Raw genomic sequence first — 20,000 nt, forward strand, 5'->3', positions numbered from 1 at the left:
CCAGCAGGATATAATATAACATATAGCATAGCATATTAACCATGTCAGTACAGACAGGCTACTTAATAAATATCCTAAATTAAAAGCATTAACGAATGCTGTTTTTTTTATTTCCAATTTTTTATTTTTATTTTTTTTTCACAAGCTTTGAAGATATAAAAAAATTGTGCATAAATAAATAAATAATAGGTCACCTATAGCTTTCGCCATGAGCCACGACTGTGTTCCAAATGGCATCAATGTTTTCAAAGTGCACTGCGAAGGGAGCACAATTGTAAACATGAAGATTGCTAAAACTGAACTGTAAAAATAAGTTATAAAGCAAATTACACCTAAGAGAGATGACTTTATTGCTTTATTAAAAATAAAATAATAAAAAAAAATAATTCCAAGTTTAAATGTCAGAATGTTGTAAACAAATAAGGCTTAGGGGGGATACGTGGGAATAGAACACAGCTAGGAACTATGTTTCTAACTACAGCTCTAGGGGTGTAGTTGCAAGCATACAAGTTTGTGACACAGTTTGGGATTTGGGAAACACCAAATCAACAAACTATGTTTGTAACGGCACAACTTGCTACCTTAAATGGCTAAACGCACCCCAGACCAGAAAATCAGCTGAATGAATTCAAAAAAGCCTATTTTACAAATAAACGGAGACTGTTCATCTAAAGTCTAGCATGACCATTTTTACTAGAGTTATTTCCCACATAGAGAGCAATTCAGACCTGTCACTTGGCCTTAGAGCATATCTGCAGATGCAGTCAGACCCAACGAGACAGCTCACTAGGGTTCGGAACAGATCGTTCAAATCACATAGCCAGCTGTAGATGATATGAGGCAGAATTATGCCCTGGTTCAAGCTCAGTTCAAGTCTTGTGAAAGTTTGAAGCGGAATACTCAAGAGACTGGCAAGAGGATCAAGTACAGCAGCCCTGAATCTCTGTGATTGGCTGGCTGAACTGAATCAGGCTGCGAGCTGATTGGCACCACAGAGAGAAGACCTTGCGAGTGGAACCGGCTCTGCCTAACAAAGCAGCCATCTTACAGAGATGCCAACTGCCACCTCCCCTTTGGACACATGCGGACCACTACAGACACCACTGAGCAGCATCCAACAACAAAACAGAAGGGATTAAAATGAAGAATGGCGCCATCGGCAGATGACAAATTAGAAGGGAGGATCCAGAGGAAGAAAGGATAAAGTAGGGAAATGGAGGTAGGCTTAGGAAACCCCTGTGACGAACACGTGAGAAATTTGGAGGTCTATCAACCCGAGGAAACAGATGAAAAAAAGAGAGATAATGTGACATGGCAAAAAAGAGAAACTTGTAGAGAGAGAGAGACACTGAGGCACCTGGAAATGGGAGAAAGCATTTGGCAGGGGGTCGGGCAGCTCTACAAATCGCTACTCTAATCCAAAATAAAGTACAGAGACAAAAAAACAACATTAAAAAAATAAAAAATAAATAAATAACGGGTTATCCTGAAGGAAGAAAGGACGGAAGACATAAATAAAAGCAAAAAAAGGGTCTGAAAGAAAGATAGAAGTAAAACAAAGGTCTCAAACAGTATGGAGTAGTTGCTTTGGATCTGGAAGGACAGATACAAAATTAATCGCAAACAATAGAAGAATGAATAAATGATGGCACAAGAGAGCGGGTGAAATTGCACAGATGGGTGCGCGTGTCGGCGGAGGATATGGGTTTAGTGGGAGAAATGACTTCCTGTCCAATAGAAAAGTAGAGCGGAGAAGCGCTCGACGTAAAGTGGCTTGTGCGAGTGCGCGCAGGAGAGAAAGAATAGACGTGCACGCGTGCATGTGCCGCATTTAGTCGGAGAGCATGTTTCCCTTGGGGTAGAAGTGATCAGATTAAAGGATGGTTATTAATTTCTCAAATAGACTTAATTGGAACTTTTAGCAGGACAGCTGGTGGAGTTTTTTCCTCAAGTGAGAGGTGTGTGTGCATATCTGATGTGCATGCATGAGGTCTCCTGTGCACAGGGATTAGTGCATGTATGCAGAAACTCTACTTATGATGGCGCATGTCGTGTTATCTGAAACAAGAACCAAATCTGAAAGGAGGTTCGGTTATAAGCCAGATTTAAAAAAAAAGGGAGAAACGAGATAGACAGAGAGAAAGAAGGAGAAGGGAGGATATAAACATCAAACATGAGCACTACACAAGGTGCTGGGTTAGGAGAGGGGGATGAGGGAGGGAAACGGAAGAGGAAAGGGAAGAGGAGGGCGGACGGGGCGAGCTGTGGTTTTTATGTTCATTGTGGTCTTTACCTTTTTGGTCCACTTCTATTCAAGCATCGGAAAAAAAGAGAGAAAAGACAGAGAGAGCAAAAAGAAAGAGCGAAAGAGAGAGAAAGAGAGAGTGGAGATAATGAAAGAAAAACAGGTGCAGGAAAAAAGAGAAAATTGAGATTAAATAAAAGGCTATCCGTTCTCAAATCATGTCATTCTGTCAGTGTGATGCAGGCTCTTTACAGAGAGGATGACTCGAGTGAGTAATGAGAGGGGAGAATGGCCTCAACTGCTTGCACAAAGTTTTTGCAAAAAGATCTCTTTCCATTCTTTCTGTCACATGACATTTGTACTGTACACTTCCCCCCCCAATCGCACCCACTCCGCTCCCTCTGCTTCCCCTCCGTCGCCCCCTCTCCCCTCCATCCATCTGCCATTGCTCAAGCCGGGCTTCTGTGAAGGAGAAAACATCAGGCATGCTCGAAATGGCATTCTAGCTTTTTGCAGTATATGCAATGTATACTGTGTACAGTATGCAAATGTTCACAGTCTGGATGGCCGGGATCATTTGCCAAAAAGTGCGCAACAGAGCACATGGTGAGAAATAATGTATTCAATAATGCAGTGAGCTGGACTTCCTATTTTAGAAAGCTGTTGTGGAATGCACAAGCATGTGAATACAGATGAAGGTTCTGTTTTTTCTGTCATGCGACTCAAAATGCAACACAAGCATTGTTTTATCGTAAATATTTTGTAACATGTAAAATGCGTATGATGATACTTCTGGCATCAAAGTTCTACTTAATTTGTCACACATTTCTACATGTGTCATAGCACAACTCTTTTATTAGCACAAGCCTGCTCAAGCATGTTCATATGAAAATGCTTCTGATATACAAGCTATAGTCAAAAAGTTTGTACTATGCGTAAATGCCCATTTGACTAGTCATGTATTGGGAAACATTCAACACATGCTACATTCGATGGCTTCGCCACAGGTTCGAGTTTTAGTGGACACATTAAGCCCAAGTTTGTCAATGGAAATCTTCTAGTATGTTAGTTCATTGGTCATAAAATGCAAAATAAACTGCTGTGTCAAGGTTTTACTATTGACACAAGTTTGTGTTAGAAATTTGTTTTGTCAAATTGGGGCTGCTTGATTTTGGGAAAAATCATATTCACGATTATGTTGGTCATAATTGTAATCATGGTTATTCAAAACGATTATCAGTTAAAGTCAAAATTATTAGCTCTCCTGTAATTTTGTTTATTTATTTATTTATTTATTTATTTATTTACTTACTTACTTACTTACTTACTTACTTATTTATTTTTATAGATATTTTTAAAATGATGTTTAAATATATTTAAATAAATATTTTGAAACCTATTTTAAGGTCAATAACATTAGCCCCGTTAAGCAATATATATTTTGATTGTCTGCAGAAGAAACTGTTATACATTGACTTGCCTAATTACCCTAATTAAGCCTTTGAATCGCACTGAAAAATGTCTAGTAAAGTATTATGTGCTGTAATCATAGCAAAGATGAATGAAATCAGCTATTATAAAGGAGTTATTAAAACTATTGTGTTTAAAAAATGGGTTGAAAAAATCTTTCCATTAAACAGAAATTGGGGAAAAAGGCTTGCTAATAATTCAGGAGGGCTAATAATTCTGACTTTGTATATACAGTTATTTTCCTCACGGCAAAGAAAGGGGAAATAAATACAATAGAAAAAAAAATAAATAAATAAACAAACTATGCTTTAAGCATCTTCACTGTAAGAAAAATTATTTAGCTAAAAAAGTGGCTTTCTTCTTTTGTTGTTTGATTAATAATGAAAAAACGAGGCAGCAGCAGGAATATTAAGCGCTGTCACTTTAATGGTTTCTCCTTCACATGTCTTTTGATTCTCAACTCGTTTGTTTATTACGCAAATGATGGTTAATATGAATAAACACTAAACACTGTATTTGGCTATTAAAGCGCTCAAATTAACTATGACTTTGAGCGCACAGTGTGAGAATGAGACCGAATGCTAACCGCATGCTGTGTGTGTGTGCGCCGGCAGCATGCGATCTCATTCGCTTTTAAAAACATGAATGATTCGAATGTACATCAATGAACAATGGGCATCCCATGCTGCATTACAGTACATGCCTCTAGCCATTTTCATTTGTGAGACTGAGCTTTGCTGAGCAACAAAGGTGTACAACTGAAAAGGGGACGGCCGCTATATGATGGAATTATCGTTTCATCTGGATTTATGTTTTTTCATAATCGTTGGTTGCCAAAATTGAAATCGACTTTTTGATTAATTGCACAATCCTATGTCAAATGTTTAGATCCAAAATGCACAATACCATACGGCGAGCATAGCTGCTTTTTCATTTCTATATTTGTTTACAAACTAATGGTGTGTTCACACCACACACGGATAAAGCGTCAAGTGCAAGTGCTTTACATCTTATCTCATTGCAAAGATGCGAATAGACACGAGGCAGCGAGAATGACGCGATTCACACGAGTTGAGGATTTATGCACGAATCACATGATCTGATTAGCGGAGATTTGCATGTTAACCAATCAGGAGCTTGCTCTAGTATGGGCGTGATCATGATATAGTGACTGTTGTTGGTGTCTCGAGGGGAAATCCTCCTGACAAGAACTGCTTATCAAACTGGGCTGGGCTCAGTCTGAAGTACCGCTTACGTAGCCATATGGTTAAAATCAGACGAAGGGTTTTATTTTTCTGGATGGCTTTTGTGAACCGTCGGTTGGGTTTAGGGGAAGTAAGTGGGCGGGCGGGTCAACAGGCAAAATTGGTTGGGTTTAGAGGAGGAGGGTGGGTCCGTCGACTGGCCGGTCACCCAGTCAATCATTTAGTCATTCAGCCGGTCAACAGCAGCCTCTGGTGGGTTTACGCAAGAACAGTGCGGGGGTAAACGGCACCCACGAGAAACATTTAAGATGTGAAAAAGCGCACACAAAAACTGCAAAAATACATACCTCCAAGGACGTATTTCGCGGTCTCCAGAAACTTCCACGGGACTACGTTTTTAGAATGAACCTGGGATGATTGAATTTGATGTGCGAGTATGCTCAAAATGTTCACGTGTCAATTTATGCGCGGAAAGCGTGATTTTTATTTTTTTTTTGTGCATAATGTGTCTGGTGTGAACACAGGATGTTGCAATACTTCATGTAATAATAAACTTTTGGGTACGACCTCCAGGGTTCAATATGCACATGGAAAATTATTTTTTTGGATGTGCATTGAAATTCGAAAATAGTATTTAGCATTTTCTCCATTCCTTTAACTACTCTTTAAACTGAGTTTGTAAATGTTAGAGTGCACATCCATGTGGTGAAACATGGCTCACCAAGTAAAATATATGTCCCATTGGTGAGCACTAAAGTTAGGGGTGCTGTTTTTACGTGAAAACGAAAGTGCCGTGTGTTACATGTCTGCACGTGTGCCACATGTCAGAGTGCACATGGGGCCAAACGTCTGACTGGCTACTCCAACTAAATCCAAAAGCTTTTATTATTAAAACATTGAAACTCAAAGTACGAAGAGTACTCCCAGCAAGCATTTTTTTTTTTTTAATAGATGTCTAATAGACGTATATACATAGTCGTCTTGACTAAAAGAAGACTAAATTTGGGCTGTCAGTAAAAATCTAATAGACATCTAAGAATAAGTCAAACTAGACTAGTCATCAAATAAACAGAAATGAATGACTACACAAGTCTAATCTGTTTATTTGATGGCTAGTCTAGTTTTGGGCTATTCTTAGATGACTATTAGATTGTTAATGACAGCCCAAGTTTAGCTTTGCTTTAGTCTACATTTAGATGTCTATTAAGCGTCTATTAAACACCAAATTGTTTGCTGGGCTCACATGAAAGATCTGAGAAGTGCAGGTGACTGAAAGTTACGACGCACAATTTAAAACATGCTTCTCAGTGGTAAAGCTGTATTATGACCCATGATTAGTCAATGTGTATCGGTTATGCCTCAGATTATAAACTTTGAAGAAATTGTGCTGTCTGTAAGCAACGCTACCCTTAAATAGGTTAGTTCATCTTCTAAATACTTATTAAGATGTTCTAGATGAAATCTGAGAGCTCTCTCATAATCAATAGACAGCAATGGCCCCGAAAAGTCCAGAAAATGAACGAAATACATTTTCAAGCACTGCAAGTGTAATGCTGTCTTTCATAAATGTGCATCTTGATGCATCTGAAGTTGTTCTAACAGGTTTTATTGGTGTATAAACGTGTACTCTGAGCTTTGTATGCTAACAGTTGAACCACTAAAGTCACATAGATTGTTGTGCCAATGATTTTGGTTTATGGTCTGGAAGTTTCAGGACTGTTGCTCTTTATGGAGGATGAGGGAGCTCTCTGATTTCATAAAAATGATCCTAATTTGTAGTCTGAAGATGCACAAAGGTCTCAGGGGATTGAAACAACACAAGTAAGTAATAACATAATTTTAATTTTTTGTCTAAAGTAACACTTTACATCTTCCTAAATCTTCAACACAGAAGCTTAGGCAATCGTATGAATTACCCACTAATTGACCAAAGCCTAAAATACTAATTAGTAATGGAGGTGTGTTGGGTTGCCACACAGAACAATATGTGATGCATTCAGCAAGCTACTATTTAACATGTTCACTATTGCACACTGCAAACTGTTTGCATACTATATTTTTGGGGAAAAGTAGCATGCTGTATACACTTAGCAACACTTTGTATGCTAGTATGCCATTTCGATTGCATATTGTGAATTCCGTTGGAGTCTCCTGCCACTGTGAGGAAGAAAAAAATTGTTAAAAACAGAGACAGATTGATGCAGTGATAAATAGGAGAGAAAGAGACGGAGAGAGGAGAGATGATGGAGAGGTTGATTTCTCTCTGAAGCTGAAGGGGTTGGTTCTGGCTCGGCTAGGATCGAGCGAGCGAGCTGTTCTTTCTCTCTTATAGAGCTTGACCACTTATCGCTTCTACTCACTGAATCCATCAAGATCCAGCTGTCAATCACTGATTGCGGAGTGTGGGACCATACGGCTTGGCTAAGGTACATTTTTTGAGACCCAGAAACAGACTGGGAGGAGGAGAGAGGCCATTATAGTGGGGTAAAAGTTGGAGACAAAAGAAAAAAAAAGTGAGAAAGAGAAAGTGTGGCAGAATAGAGGAACATTTTGTTTTCACTGCCTGCTTTAGCAAAAAAAAAAAAAAAAAAAAAAAGCGCTTATAGAAGTTTAAGGTGGTCAGTCTGGGAGCTATAAATATGATTTGTTGCTGGTGAGAGGTAAGAGGTTAGAGGTTGGCTAAACTGGGTTAGTTTAGCAGAACTTTTGACTATTAGCTTAAAGTCTGCTGGTGAAATCAGTAATAAATACCAGTGGTGTTAAGCAACTTGAAACAAATTGACCTCCCTCCATTATTGTGTAAACTATGCAAATTCACAACAATTGACCAGTAGTTAATGTGGACCCTTATTCACCCGATACAACCCGATAATACCTGATTCAACAAACGGATTATCAAAATAAAGTATGACAATTATTTATGTTTGTTACCTTTTGTGAAGTATGTCTTAGTGCAATTTATGATGCATTTTGCAATTTGTGACAAATATTATTATTATTATTATTATTATTATTATTATTATTATTATTATTATTATTAGTATTATTATTATTACTACTACTACTATTTTTGTTATTATTATTATTATTATTATTATCATCATCATCATCATCATCATCATCATCATCATCATCATCATCATCAATATAATAATTATTATTATTATTATTATTATTATTATTATTATTATTATTATTATTATTATTATTATTATTATTTGACGTCAATGCTTATTTGAATTATTGGCAAACCTGTTTAGCCTAAAATGTACAATGAAAAAGTACTGTATGTAATTCCAAATGCTTTGTCACACATTGAGTAAGGCAGTGGTTCCCAAAGTGGGGGTCGCAACATTCTAATTCATTTTATTAAACTATTAGAAATACCATATTTTATCCATAAAATACACTGTAAAACCCAACAGTCAACATTATCAAATGAAATGAGTGTAGTTAACTCAAAATTGACTGAAAATTAATTCTACTCAGTGTTGAAGGTAATGAGTTAATTAAATACCTCATTACTTTTATGCAGCTCACAGAACTCATATTATTATTATTTTTTTTTATTCAAATGTTTTTGAGTTGCCTTAACTTATTGGGTTTTACAGTACTCAGTTGTTTTGAGGTCTCTTCATTTGTTGGGTTTTACTGTGCTCAAATTTACTTTTTGACAAATATTCAAAAGACTAAGTTTACAGTACTTATTAGGGTTCATTTTTTATCTTAAATGGTGTGTTGCAATCAGTTTACTTAAACAGTTTGATTTACATTATCTTTTTTGGGTTTTACAGTGTACAGAAGAAAAATAGTAGTTAACAACAACATGCAAATAAAAGCCATCTGCCTTTTTTTTTTTTTTTCAACCTCTGGGGTGATTGCGTTATATATAGGACTCAGACGCAGCATATTTCATAGCTTCAGGTTAACCTTTCTGACACCTTTATGCACTCACATGCATTAAAAATAAATACAGGCCACAACTGAACATGGAGCAAGAGTGATGTTCTCCGAAATTAAAATGATGGAAAGACTTAAGTGTGCGCTGTTGTGTGTAAGGTTTATAGATTCATAACCACCTCAGAGGATATTGGGGGCTGTGAGTCACTGGTATTGTTATTTTGGGGGTCGTGGGCTGAAAGGTTTGGGAACCTCTGCAGTAAGGCTCTATAGGCTGCAACCAGTAAACTAACAGAGGTTTTTAAAACCGGAACTGCACTGTAAAATCCAAAAAGTTGAGATACAGGATTTACAATTGAGTACTGTAAAACTCATTCAGTAAACTCAAACTGTTTTAGGAAACCGATTGCTACAAATCATTTGAGTTTAAAAAAAATAAATAAATCTATATGAGTACTTTGAACTTACTCTATTAAAGTGGAAGTGATGAGGTATTTAATTAACTCATTACCTTCAACACTGAGTTCGAAACTCTTCAAATGAGTAGAACTAACTTTCAGTCAATTTGGAGTTAACTACACTTATTTCATCTGATAAAGTTGATCATTGGGTTTTACAGTATACTGTACTTCTATAACTACTAGAATGGCCATGCTGATTATTCTGACCATTGAAACTGAACCAAAAATATTGAAATGCATTTTTACATTCAAATGATATTTCACAGAGCAAGGACATTTTTACTGTACTGTATGTCTGATAGTTTTTTTCTTCGTCTAAAGAAAGCCTTATTTATTTTAAAACTGTAAAAGCAGTTTTGTTTTATTTTAAAACACTAAGGTCAAAATTATTAGCCCCTTTAAGCTATATTTATTTTTCGATAAATGTAATACAATAACTTGCCTAATTACCCTAATCTGCCTAGTTAACCTAATTAACCTAGTTAAGCCTTTAAATGTCACTTTAAGCTGTATAGAAGTGTCTTAAAATATCTAGTCAAATATAATGTACTGTCGTCATGGCAAAGTAACATAAATAAGTTATTAGAAATGAGTTATTAAAACTATTGTGTTTAGAAATGAATGATAATAAAAAATTATTATCTTTGTTTAACAGAATTTGGGGGAAATAATAAACAGTCAGTGGGGGTAATATATCTGACTTCAACTGTATATACGAAGCCATGAGAAAAAGGTTGACTGTTAATAACATTCAAGGCTGAAACACTCAAAACTCTTTTGTGTTTAGTGATAATATTACAAGAATGAAATACACTCACACACATTTATTTTAACAAAGTTTTAAATTACAAACTTTAAAATGGTCAAAATTACTACCTTGATAGAACTAGTGTTAAAATTGTAACATGATGTGTTTTAGTGGACATGTTTAGGCCCAAAATGCAAAACCAAAAAAAAAAAAGTTCAATTCGATTTGTCACATATTGCATAATATATTAGATCATTTTCATGATTTTCCATCATGAAGTGTCCCATTCAGGTACTGAGATTGGCCGCAAGTGTAAAAGCAGACACTTTTTAGGCTTAAAGGCCCAAAATGTACATGATTTTATGGTTTAAGCAAGCTAAATTTATTTTAATTTGCAAATAACTGGACTTGCTTGTAAAACTGGAAGAAATAGTTTGAATGATATAAAGCGACTGATGCAAGTTCTGCAGTTTTCTAGTACACAAGTTTGTCATGCATTGTGAAATGTCTCTGGTCACAACTCAAAACAAAAGTAAAGTTTTTAGCACTGCCAAAATGTTGAGTTATAGAGAATTCCCAGAATGTAGAAGAACGAACAAGTATGTGAATGAAATTCTTCTTGTACGGATATCCTTTTTTTCCATTTGTCATGCACTGTGAAATGTTGCAGGCTGTGATTTAAAATGCTATGTAAATTTCTGGCACAGCCACACGGTTGCATAAAAGGGAACATAATTTAAGCCAAAATGTGCAAGTTTTTGAATACAAATGCTTTTACTGACTACATTTCATCCACCAACAATTGGCAGACAGTAAATTTGTTTAAGAATAAATGGTTTGAATGACATAAAATAGAGACCATTGACAGCTGTAAAACACAATGTTATGTTTCATTTGTCATAATGAAGTTGAGATATCACAGTTTTTGGCCTAAACTGCACAATTAAAATGCAAATGATTATGAAAGGTGTATTTAATTTGTCAACTACTAAGAAATGTTACATGGCAGACAGTAGAAATTTATGAAAACACTGCCTCAAGGTTGCCTCAAAATATGCAGTAATATGCAACTTTATAAAGCATCTAATATTTTATAATATTCAATATTTTTTTTATCCCAAACTCTACAATAAATAAGTGTATAAAAACAAACGACATGTTCATTATATCTATTTTTGTATCTAAAATCAATTTAAATCAATTTGGTTGCTTGATTTTGCTCTAAAAAAAAAATTGCATTATGATTACCTTTTATACATCAAATTGGGGTACATTTGTCTGAGTTTGATGACTTCACTAATAGTCCAGAGACAGAGTTTAGTCTAATAGTCTGTTGACTCTCAATTACACAACTAATAACACTCTCAATTAGGCAATTGGAACTACATGCCCCAGCCTACAATTTTTTGGCGAAATACATTGCTCTGGGTTTGCTTCATTACACATTTCAGATGACAAATCCACTAGAGGACACTGTCAACATTTTTGAGAATCTGAAATACATTACTTAAAGTCCCCTTATAATATATATATATATATATATTTTTTTTTTTTTTCTTTTTTTTTTTTGCATTGTGATGCAGTTCCTAGAAAAAGAAAATATTAAATGACAGGGGGCGTAGCTTGTTTTTTTTTTTTTTTTTTCATTCTACTAAGACCTGAATGGATGTAGTTAAGTAAGCATTTCATTCAGATTGGAAAAAAAATAAATAAATAAATAACATAATTCTCCTTTTCAAAACTGACAGTTGGAGCAAGGTGGTTAAATGTGTTAGCCATGCCCAAAATAACTGAAAAAAGGGGGAAAAAGGAAGTGCATTTCAGATTAATTTAAATAATTTATTTTTATTAAATTTAATGGCAATTGTTTGTTCAGTTACCATGCAATTAAACACTTTATAAATAAGTTATGTGTTGAGATTTATTTCCTTAGTTTCCAAAAAGTTCATATTTCCTTTTGCAGAATTCATACAGTTTTATAGCTTTAAGATGTCCAGTTTAGAGCACATGATAATCATCGGCAACCAATTACGCAGCACAAAGCCATCTGAGGGATTCACTTGATTTCGCAGCAGTCTTGATTTGCGTCAGAGCTCCTCCACTTTCGGCCACTGCATAGTTTCCTCTCACTCCCTTTCTCTCTCTGGGCTTAGTTTACGGTGTGAGTCTGTGTTTGTATGTGTGAAGAGAACAGCTTTGGTGTGCATGACAGTAAGACAACCAGAGTGTGACAGTGAGTGACAGCTTGTCTGTCTCGCTGATCTGGATGTGCTAGCAGTGTTAGGCTGTACCCGTGGCTGACACACATAAGCGCTCAGGCAACCGCTAACGTGTTTGGCGACATGCGTCTGCCTCTAGTCATGAACACACGAGCAATGTGTGAAGCTCAGCGCCTTTCCCCCCCTCAAGAGACCCATTGTGTCTCCTAAAAGACAAACTTTAGTATCTGATAAGGAGGGTCTCAAGGGAGCGAGGGATGGAGCGATCAGTAGAGAAGAAAGAGAGAGGGGAATAGACACTCTATTTTTTTCTGAGCCGACGTGGATTTAAGGTTCTGAAGTGGAGGTCTTTGAAGTGATCTTACACATACAGAAACACTTACACTGCTTGTATAAAGGCAGCGGGGCAGTCGTCACTGTCTAACTCACTCAAACTGCTTGAGAAGTGAAGAGGACAGGGAGGGAAGATGGGAATCAAGAGGAGTTTAAAACTACTTAAAGATTCCACTTAACGATTCTGCTTCCATTAGCAGTTCTTTTAGTCGGTTTGAGGAAACAAAATGACAACTCTGCAGAGTAAAAAAAAAAAAAAAAAAAAAAACGTGTCTAAACCTTTTTTTCAGGAATTCAGGACTTTTTTTTTAGCTGTCAGAATGTGAAACCAGCTGGGTACATGGAAAACTGCAAACAAATGTTCAGTACATTAGTGCTGCACGATTAATCAGAAAAATATTGTGATCGCGATCTCAATTTGACCTTATCGATGATGGGAAGTAACAAAGTACAAATACTTCGTCACTGTACTTAAGTAGATTTTTCTGGTATTAGTACTTTACTCCACTATTTATTTTTTTTGACAACTTTTTACTTCTTACATTTTCTTTTACAAATATCTGTACTTTTTACTCCTTACATATTTAAAATCAGTCTTGTTATTTTTGTTTTCTTTTTTGGTGGTGCGATCTATATTATTTCTTGTCATTGCACAATTTGAATGCCTTTTGATTCATTCAGTCTATTTTTGTCATTGTGCGCCCAGTGTTGCCAACTTTTTGTCTAGATTTAGCAACTTTTCACACTACCCTATCGAAAAGCACCTAGCAACACATTTAGCAATTTTTACCATTTATTTGGCTACTTTTAGCAATTTAAAAAAAAAGTCACTCAAAAGAGCTTTGTCTGCAGGCTTCACTCTGTAAAGTAATTTGCTTCCTCAGATTGTTTTTTTCCCGGCAATACAGAGCGACCACTGTAAATGAAAGAAACTTTTTTTAAAAAGTACCAGTTTACAGGTTTTGAAGGATACAGGCTTCCTTATGCAGTACATCTGGTTCTGATGGGTTATTTTATATAAATGTTCTCATATAAGCAACACACAGAACTACACAGTACATATACTGTTTTACAGTTTTTTTCTCAATTGTTTTGGCTCCCGATTGAAATTTGTAAGTACAGTGTGAACAATTTTCTACAGTTTGGACTAAAACTAATTGCATATGGCTTGTTGATTCTCATTTAAACTCTTCACACCTTCTCAATCATTGTTCATCTTGTGTAAACCATAACACTTTAATTTATTCAATTATCATACCGTTGTAAATGCATGTTTACACCATGAATATATGATATTGGCATGGTTTATAGTGTCCGCTAAATTGTATATTATATTATTATATATTGTCCACAGCACAATAACTACATTCACAATCCTGAACTGTTGTAACATGCTTGTGAAAGAGCAATTGGAAGAAATGTAATCTCTGGCAAGGCCAAGAAGAGCAACAGGATGTCCACCAAGAATATATATATATATATATATATATATATATATATATATATATATATATATATATATATATATATATATATATATATATATATATATATATATATATATTCATTCTACTCTTTTTTTAAAACCTTAGCTTCCATGGTTGATTGTCATTATGGAAAAAACATTTTTGAGCCTCTTTACATGATAACTAGGTTTTAAAGCATTAATGAAAGGTTTTGGGGGAGTAACTGCATTTTGCAGACATGCAAAAAAAAGTTCGGAAGATCCAACAAACAGTTTAGAGATTTGCACTTACAGTTTAGAGAATGTTAGGTCTGTTTTGAAAAAAAAAAAAAAAAAAAAAAAAAAAAAAAAAAAAAAAAAAGATTGTGCCAAAGCAATTGAGAACAACTGTAAGTTACAGATTTTTATTTATTTTTTTTTTTCCATTGGTTTGGCTCATTCTTAAAACAACATGGACAAACCTCCTAACCACTTGCCAATTGTTCACAACATAATTGAATATCTCATGCAACTGTCTAAGTACATTTTTGCAAACTAGTGAGTACAGAGAGCCTACATTTTGCACAATTTCCAAGTTACAGTTTTTCTTGTTTGCCTTGATGCAGCCGTCAAACTGAAATTCCACATTTTCAAAACAGTTAACACACAGGCCTAAACAGCGGCACTCATGGTCAAAATGAAACATTATGCAAAATGCACATACCGTGTCAAAACATTTAAAATATGCAACAAAAGCTAGTTTTACCTTTAAACAACACAACTTGCAAACAAGTATATGTGCTCTTTCAATTAATCATTAGACAATGGACAACAAAAAACAAAATACAGAACTCAGTGTGAATTCTATTTAGGCTGTCAAATTTGCCTTTTTGCAAAGAATTGGATCCAGAATAAGAAATGCTTTTATTAAACTTAAATTGAATTCATGACATTTTCAAACTGTGGCTGAAAACTGAAATAACGTAAAAAGAAAAAAAGAAAAGAAAAAAGGAAATAAAATACTGTAAATATTAAAGAAAACACATGTAAACCAATATACAGTCAAATCTATTAGGAGTTTAAGACATAGCCACTATTGACCTCCTCCATCCATGCTGGCACAGAACAACACAGACCTTCCACCATTTTTAATGTTTGCAGACTGATTGCTAAGTGAAGATTTGTGTGAAGGAGTGTCAAACCGCTGCTTCAGTGAATTCATACTGATCTTGGTAGTTTCTAATGGTTAGGAATTGGCAGTTTCTGTTTGGTTACCATAGCTAAAATAATGAAGTTTGGACTGCTTGAATGACATCTGTGTTAACTGTTTTAAAAAATAGTGGGGAAAATGTGTCAACCCAATGAGAAAGGGTGTACACATTTGCAAGACCGGTCTTCTACTCTGCTGGGATAGTGATAATGAAAATGAAGTGGAAGTTTCTTTAACCAAGTCAAAGCAAACAAGAAAAACTGTAACAGATCTTGTTGATCTAAACTGATTGTTAATTCTCGCTCTAATGAATGTTCTGTTTAAAAAAGTGTCAGCTTCTTACATTGCATATGTTATTATATTGTACATGTCATTACATTGTCTGTTCAATTGTCAAAATTAGTAAAGACCATAATAGCATGAATACCATACAGTAGGTAAATCCTTGAAACATATGAATAACATTTATTACAGCTATATATTCGTTTTGCTCTGATATATGGCAGAAACTTTGTGAGTGGTTGATCATTACAATAAAAAAAGGAGTTACCATTTGCTTGATAGTATGAGTCCAATGTGTGACGTTAAACTATGGAGGCTACTCTTACCCTAAAATCCTATTTCTTTTTTTTCCTTTTTTTTTTTTGCTTTTTTATTAGTTTTATACACAATTGAATTCTGTTAGCTAAACAAAACAGTACAGTGAAAGACTGCGCTAAGACTGTAATGTGGAAATGAGGTATATTTTAGTGGTCCTTTGCCTTAATGACAAAACATCTAAACATTTTCACTGGCAGTGCTTACACTATGCTAAAGGGACAAAGCATTTTGGGGGAACTGACTCTTTAAATGAGAAGGAAATTTAGTTTTGACACATGAGTGAACTGTTTTGGGTGAGGTATGAGCTTTTGCAAGTGAGCTATAGTGTTGTGCTAAACTGTAACACTGTTTTTGCCAAATTAATTTAGAATTTTGAGAATGTAATTATTGCTTCAAGAAATGAGTCAAACCAATGGAGAAAAACTGTAAGTCACTTACAAGTCTCTGGTGGCTATATATGATGTTTTGTGAAACCCACTATAATTAAAAGATTTTGCTGTATCACTTTAAATATATTCAATTTAGATAGCAAAATTGCAATTGCACCATTTATTTCTCTGTGACTTTGTAAATTCCGTTGTGTAAAACATCCTGACAGTGTGTTCTAGAATAATGCTGAGTCTGCATTCTCAAAAGAAAACAGCTAAAACTGAGTGTGAGAAAAATTCCTTGATTGTGGAATTTTTTCCTGTAAAACTAAAACAGAAATTTACGCATCTTAGGGGAGATATAACAGCACTAATGCATTGCACTTTATTTTATTAAAAAATAGCCAACAGAGACGTCCCTCTGTGAGTGTGATTTCATCTCTTGTTAAGCAGGGTGATGCAATTTGACAGGAACATTATGCACTGGTCTTTGCATGGAGGAACAAGCTCTCTCTCTCTCTCCTTTTTTCTGTAAAGATGCCTCAACAATGGTGATTCACATGAGACTTCATTGAGGGGTGGTGGCATATGTGCCATCTCTCTGAGTGACCTGAATTTGAGTCTTAGCAAAAGTGTTTTTTCCCCTTGAGCCAGAGAGAATGGGAGTGAGAAAGATAAAGATAGATAGATAGATAGATAGATAGATAGATAGATAGATAGATAGATAGATAGATAGATAGATAGATAGATAGATGGATGGATGGATGGATGGATGGATGGATGGATGGATGGATGGATGGATGGATGGATGGATGGATGGATATAGATGGATGGATGGATGGATGGATGGATGGATGGATGGATGGATGGATGGATAGATAGATAGATATATAGACAGACAGACAGACAGACAGACAGACAGACAGACAGACAGACAGACAGACAGACAGACAGACAGACAGACAGACAGATAGATAGATAGATAGATAGATAGATAGATAGATAGATAGATAGATAGATAGATAGATGGATGGATGGATGGATGGATGGATGGATGGATGGATGGATGGATAGATAGATAGATGGATGGATGGATGGATCAATATATAACGGAACGCTAGATAGATGGATGGATGGATGGATGGATGGATAGATAGATAGATAGATAGATAGATAGATAGATAGATAGATAGATAGATAGATAGATAGATAGATAGATAGATAGATAGATAGATAGATAGATAGATAGATAGATAGATAGATAGATAGATAGATAGATTAAAGCAGTTTGAACAAGGATAGATAGATAGATAGATAGATAGATAGATAGATAGATAGATAGATAGATAGATAGATAGATAGATAGATAGATAGATAGATAGATAGATAGATAGATGGATGGATGGATGGATGGATGGATGGATGGATGGATGGATGGATGGATGGATGGATGGATGAATATATAATGGAACGCTAAATAGATAGATAGATAGATAGATAGATAGATAGATGATAGATAGATAGATAGATAGATAGATAGATAGATAGATAGATAGATAGATAGATAGATAGATAGATAGATAGATAGATAGATAGATAGATAGATAGATAGATAGATGGATGGATGGATGGATGGATGGATGGATGGATGGATGGATGGATGGATGGATGGATGGATGAATATATAATGGAACGCTAAATAGATAGATAGATAGATAGATAGATAGATAGATAGATAGATAGATAGATAGATAGATAGATAGATAGATAGATAGATAGATAGATAGATAGATAGATAGATAGATAGATAGATAGATAGATAGATAGATAGATAGATAGATAGAAGCATAGATGACGGCAATGAAGCTGACACTTCAGGAACAGTTCCTCAAAAGACTTTGGTGAATTGAGAGAGGAAAAGAGGAAAGGAAAGGAAAGTGTTACTTCGCTCATTCCTGTTTCCTCTTCCACCTGCAGAGAGAAAGATCCACATCACACAAACATAAACAGTAACACATTAGCAACACAGAATCGATTGTGCATGCCGGTGCGCTGTGATAGTTTCAGTGGCTCCAGCATTTGTTTTGCTGTCATTGGTGAAGTACGGTGGCCCTTGAGCTCCCCTCAGCCCAGCGGTCTCCCCAATGCTTTCAATTACTCATGTGATAATGAGGGGCACTGATGAACACACACCTGAGGCACACTGCTACCAGAGGCCACACTTTGCTTAGCCACCACAGCATGTCTTTATGCTAGAATAGAGAAGAGAGGTGGAGCTGAAGAAAAATCCAGCAGCAAACTGTTTGCGCATGTCAGTCCATGCACATTCATGAGATCCGCAAATAATGTAAGCCTTATACATATTAATGACTCCCAGCTGCAGAGGTTTCAAAGCTCTCCGTCTCTCTCACAAAGACCAAATTACACCAAAACACCTAGTGCTCATAGATACACCCACTGCTTAACACTTCCTGAAGAGTTTGGGCTGGGTATAAGATACTTTTTCCCTCACTTTTTACTTCTTAAAAAAGGATGTATGATGCCAAAATAAAAGAAGCAAATGCAGGCAGGATGTGCACTGAATATAAACAAGTGCATCTGTTTTTCTTAGGCTCTGGTGAATAAAATCAGTTCTATAGTGGCGCATTATGCAGAGCACATTGTGTACACAGAAAGTTCTAGTTTTACATAACATATCAAAACAAGTTCTGTGCATTTCATAGCACTTTTAAGAGTTCACAATTAGCTGATAATTGATTATAAAGCTTGTTTGGCATGACGAGAGAGAGCCCTGAGCTCATAAGATCCTTGAGCCCGGGGCTTCCTCCCCATTGCAAGGTGATAGGGGAGTTTGAGCTGAGGTAGATTTCCAGAACTCCCCTGCTGCAGTAGGTAATGCACAGATAGTGATTGCTCTTAAGAGACGAGGACCGGCCGGAAACAATCATAAGCATGTGATCCTATCGAAATTAGTTAATAAATAAACTTCTCAAAATGAAAGAAAATAAAAATGTTTAATCTAAATCTATATATATATATATATATATATATATATATATATATATATAAACCTCATATCTCATTTTCGTCTGCTTTTCTGGGGAAAGTGTCGCAGGGAGAGGACCCTCCAATTTTATAGAGCAAGTTCACGAGGGGAGTTTGAGCTCAGGTAGGTCTCGGGAGCTCCCCTGAATTCATTCTTTTGGCCTGTTAGAGTTTGTGCATGGAAAGCTCAGTACTAAATGCTCATGTACGGTGCCAATTTGCCTTATTCGATTACCTTAGCACAGTCTTTGGACTGTGGGAAGAAACCCGAGCACCTGGGGGAAAACCCACGGGAGCACAAGGAGAACATGTCAACCTCACAGAGAAACATCAACTGGCCCAGCCGGAACTCGAACCAGCAACGGCGTGCCACCCTATATTGAAGGCTGGAACTCAAACCAGCAACGGCATGTCACCCTATTTTGGATTAATTTAAGAAAGAGGATAAGGAGTAGGGGTGGTTTAGTAGGAAAGGAAGGTAGAGAAATCAGGTTCTTTATAGTTTGGATTCATTTGATGGGTAAATCATGTGATAGCTAACAGGAGAGCAGCCGTGGTCCATCATAAACAAGTGATCCTCTCGAAATTTGTTTATAAATAAACTTCACTTAATATATGGGCCTGAGACCCATCATTTTAACAGTTTGTGTCTGCTAGTTGAAAGTGTTTACATTTATTGTAGCTAACAGAGCTATTTATTTCAATCAAGCCTACCATTTGAAGTGTGAACAATCCTTTAAAATTCTGAATTA

General features: G+C 35.8%; 1 protein-coding gene across 4 annotated transcripts in view; it reads right to left on the minus strand.

The window, feature by feature from the left end:
• adgrl1a (adhesion G protein-coupled receptor L1a) overlaps window positions 1-20,000 on the minus strand; it is a 377,800-nt gene that overhangs the window by 118,372 nt on the left and 239,428 nt on the right. The window contains exon 5 of one of the 4 annotated variants that reach the window (XM_073944963.1): window positions 2,294-2,308. The exons of the other annotated variants lie outside the window; for them this stretch is intronic. Coding sequence (XP_073801064.1) covers window positions 2,294-2,308 — 15 coding nt within the window. The remainder of the gene's footprint in view (window positions 1-2,293; window positions 2,309-20,000) is intronic. 4 annotated transcript variants of the gene reach the window in all.

The sequence above is a fragment of the Danio rerio genome, chromosome 3 (assembly GCF_049306965.1).
Source record: "Danio rerio strain Tuebingen ecotype United States chromosome 3, GRCz12tu, whole genome shotgun sequence".
Taxonomy (NCBI): domain Eukaryota; kingdom Metazoa; phylum Chordata; class Actinopteri; order Cypriniformes; family Danionidae; genus Danio; species Danio rerio.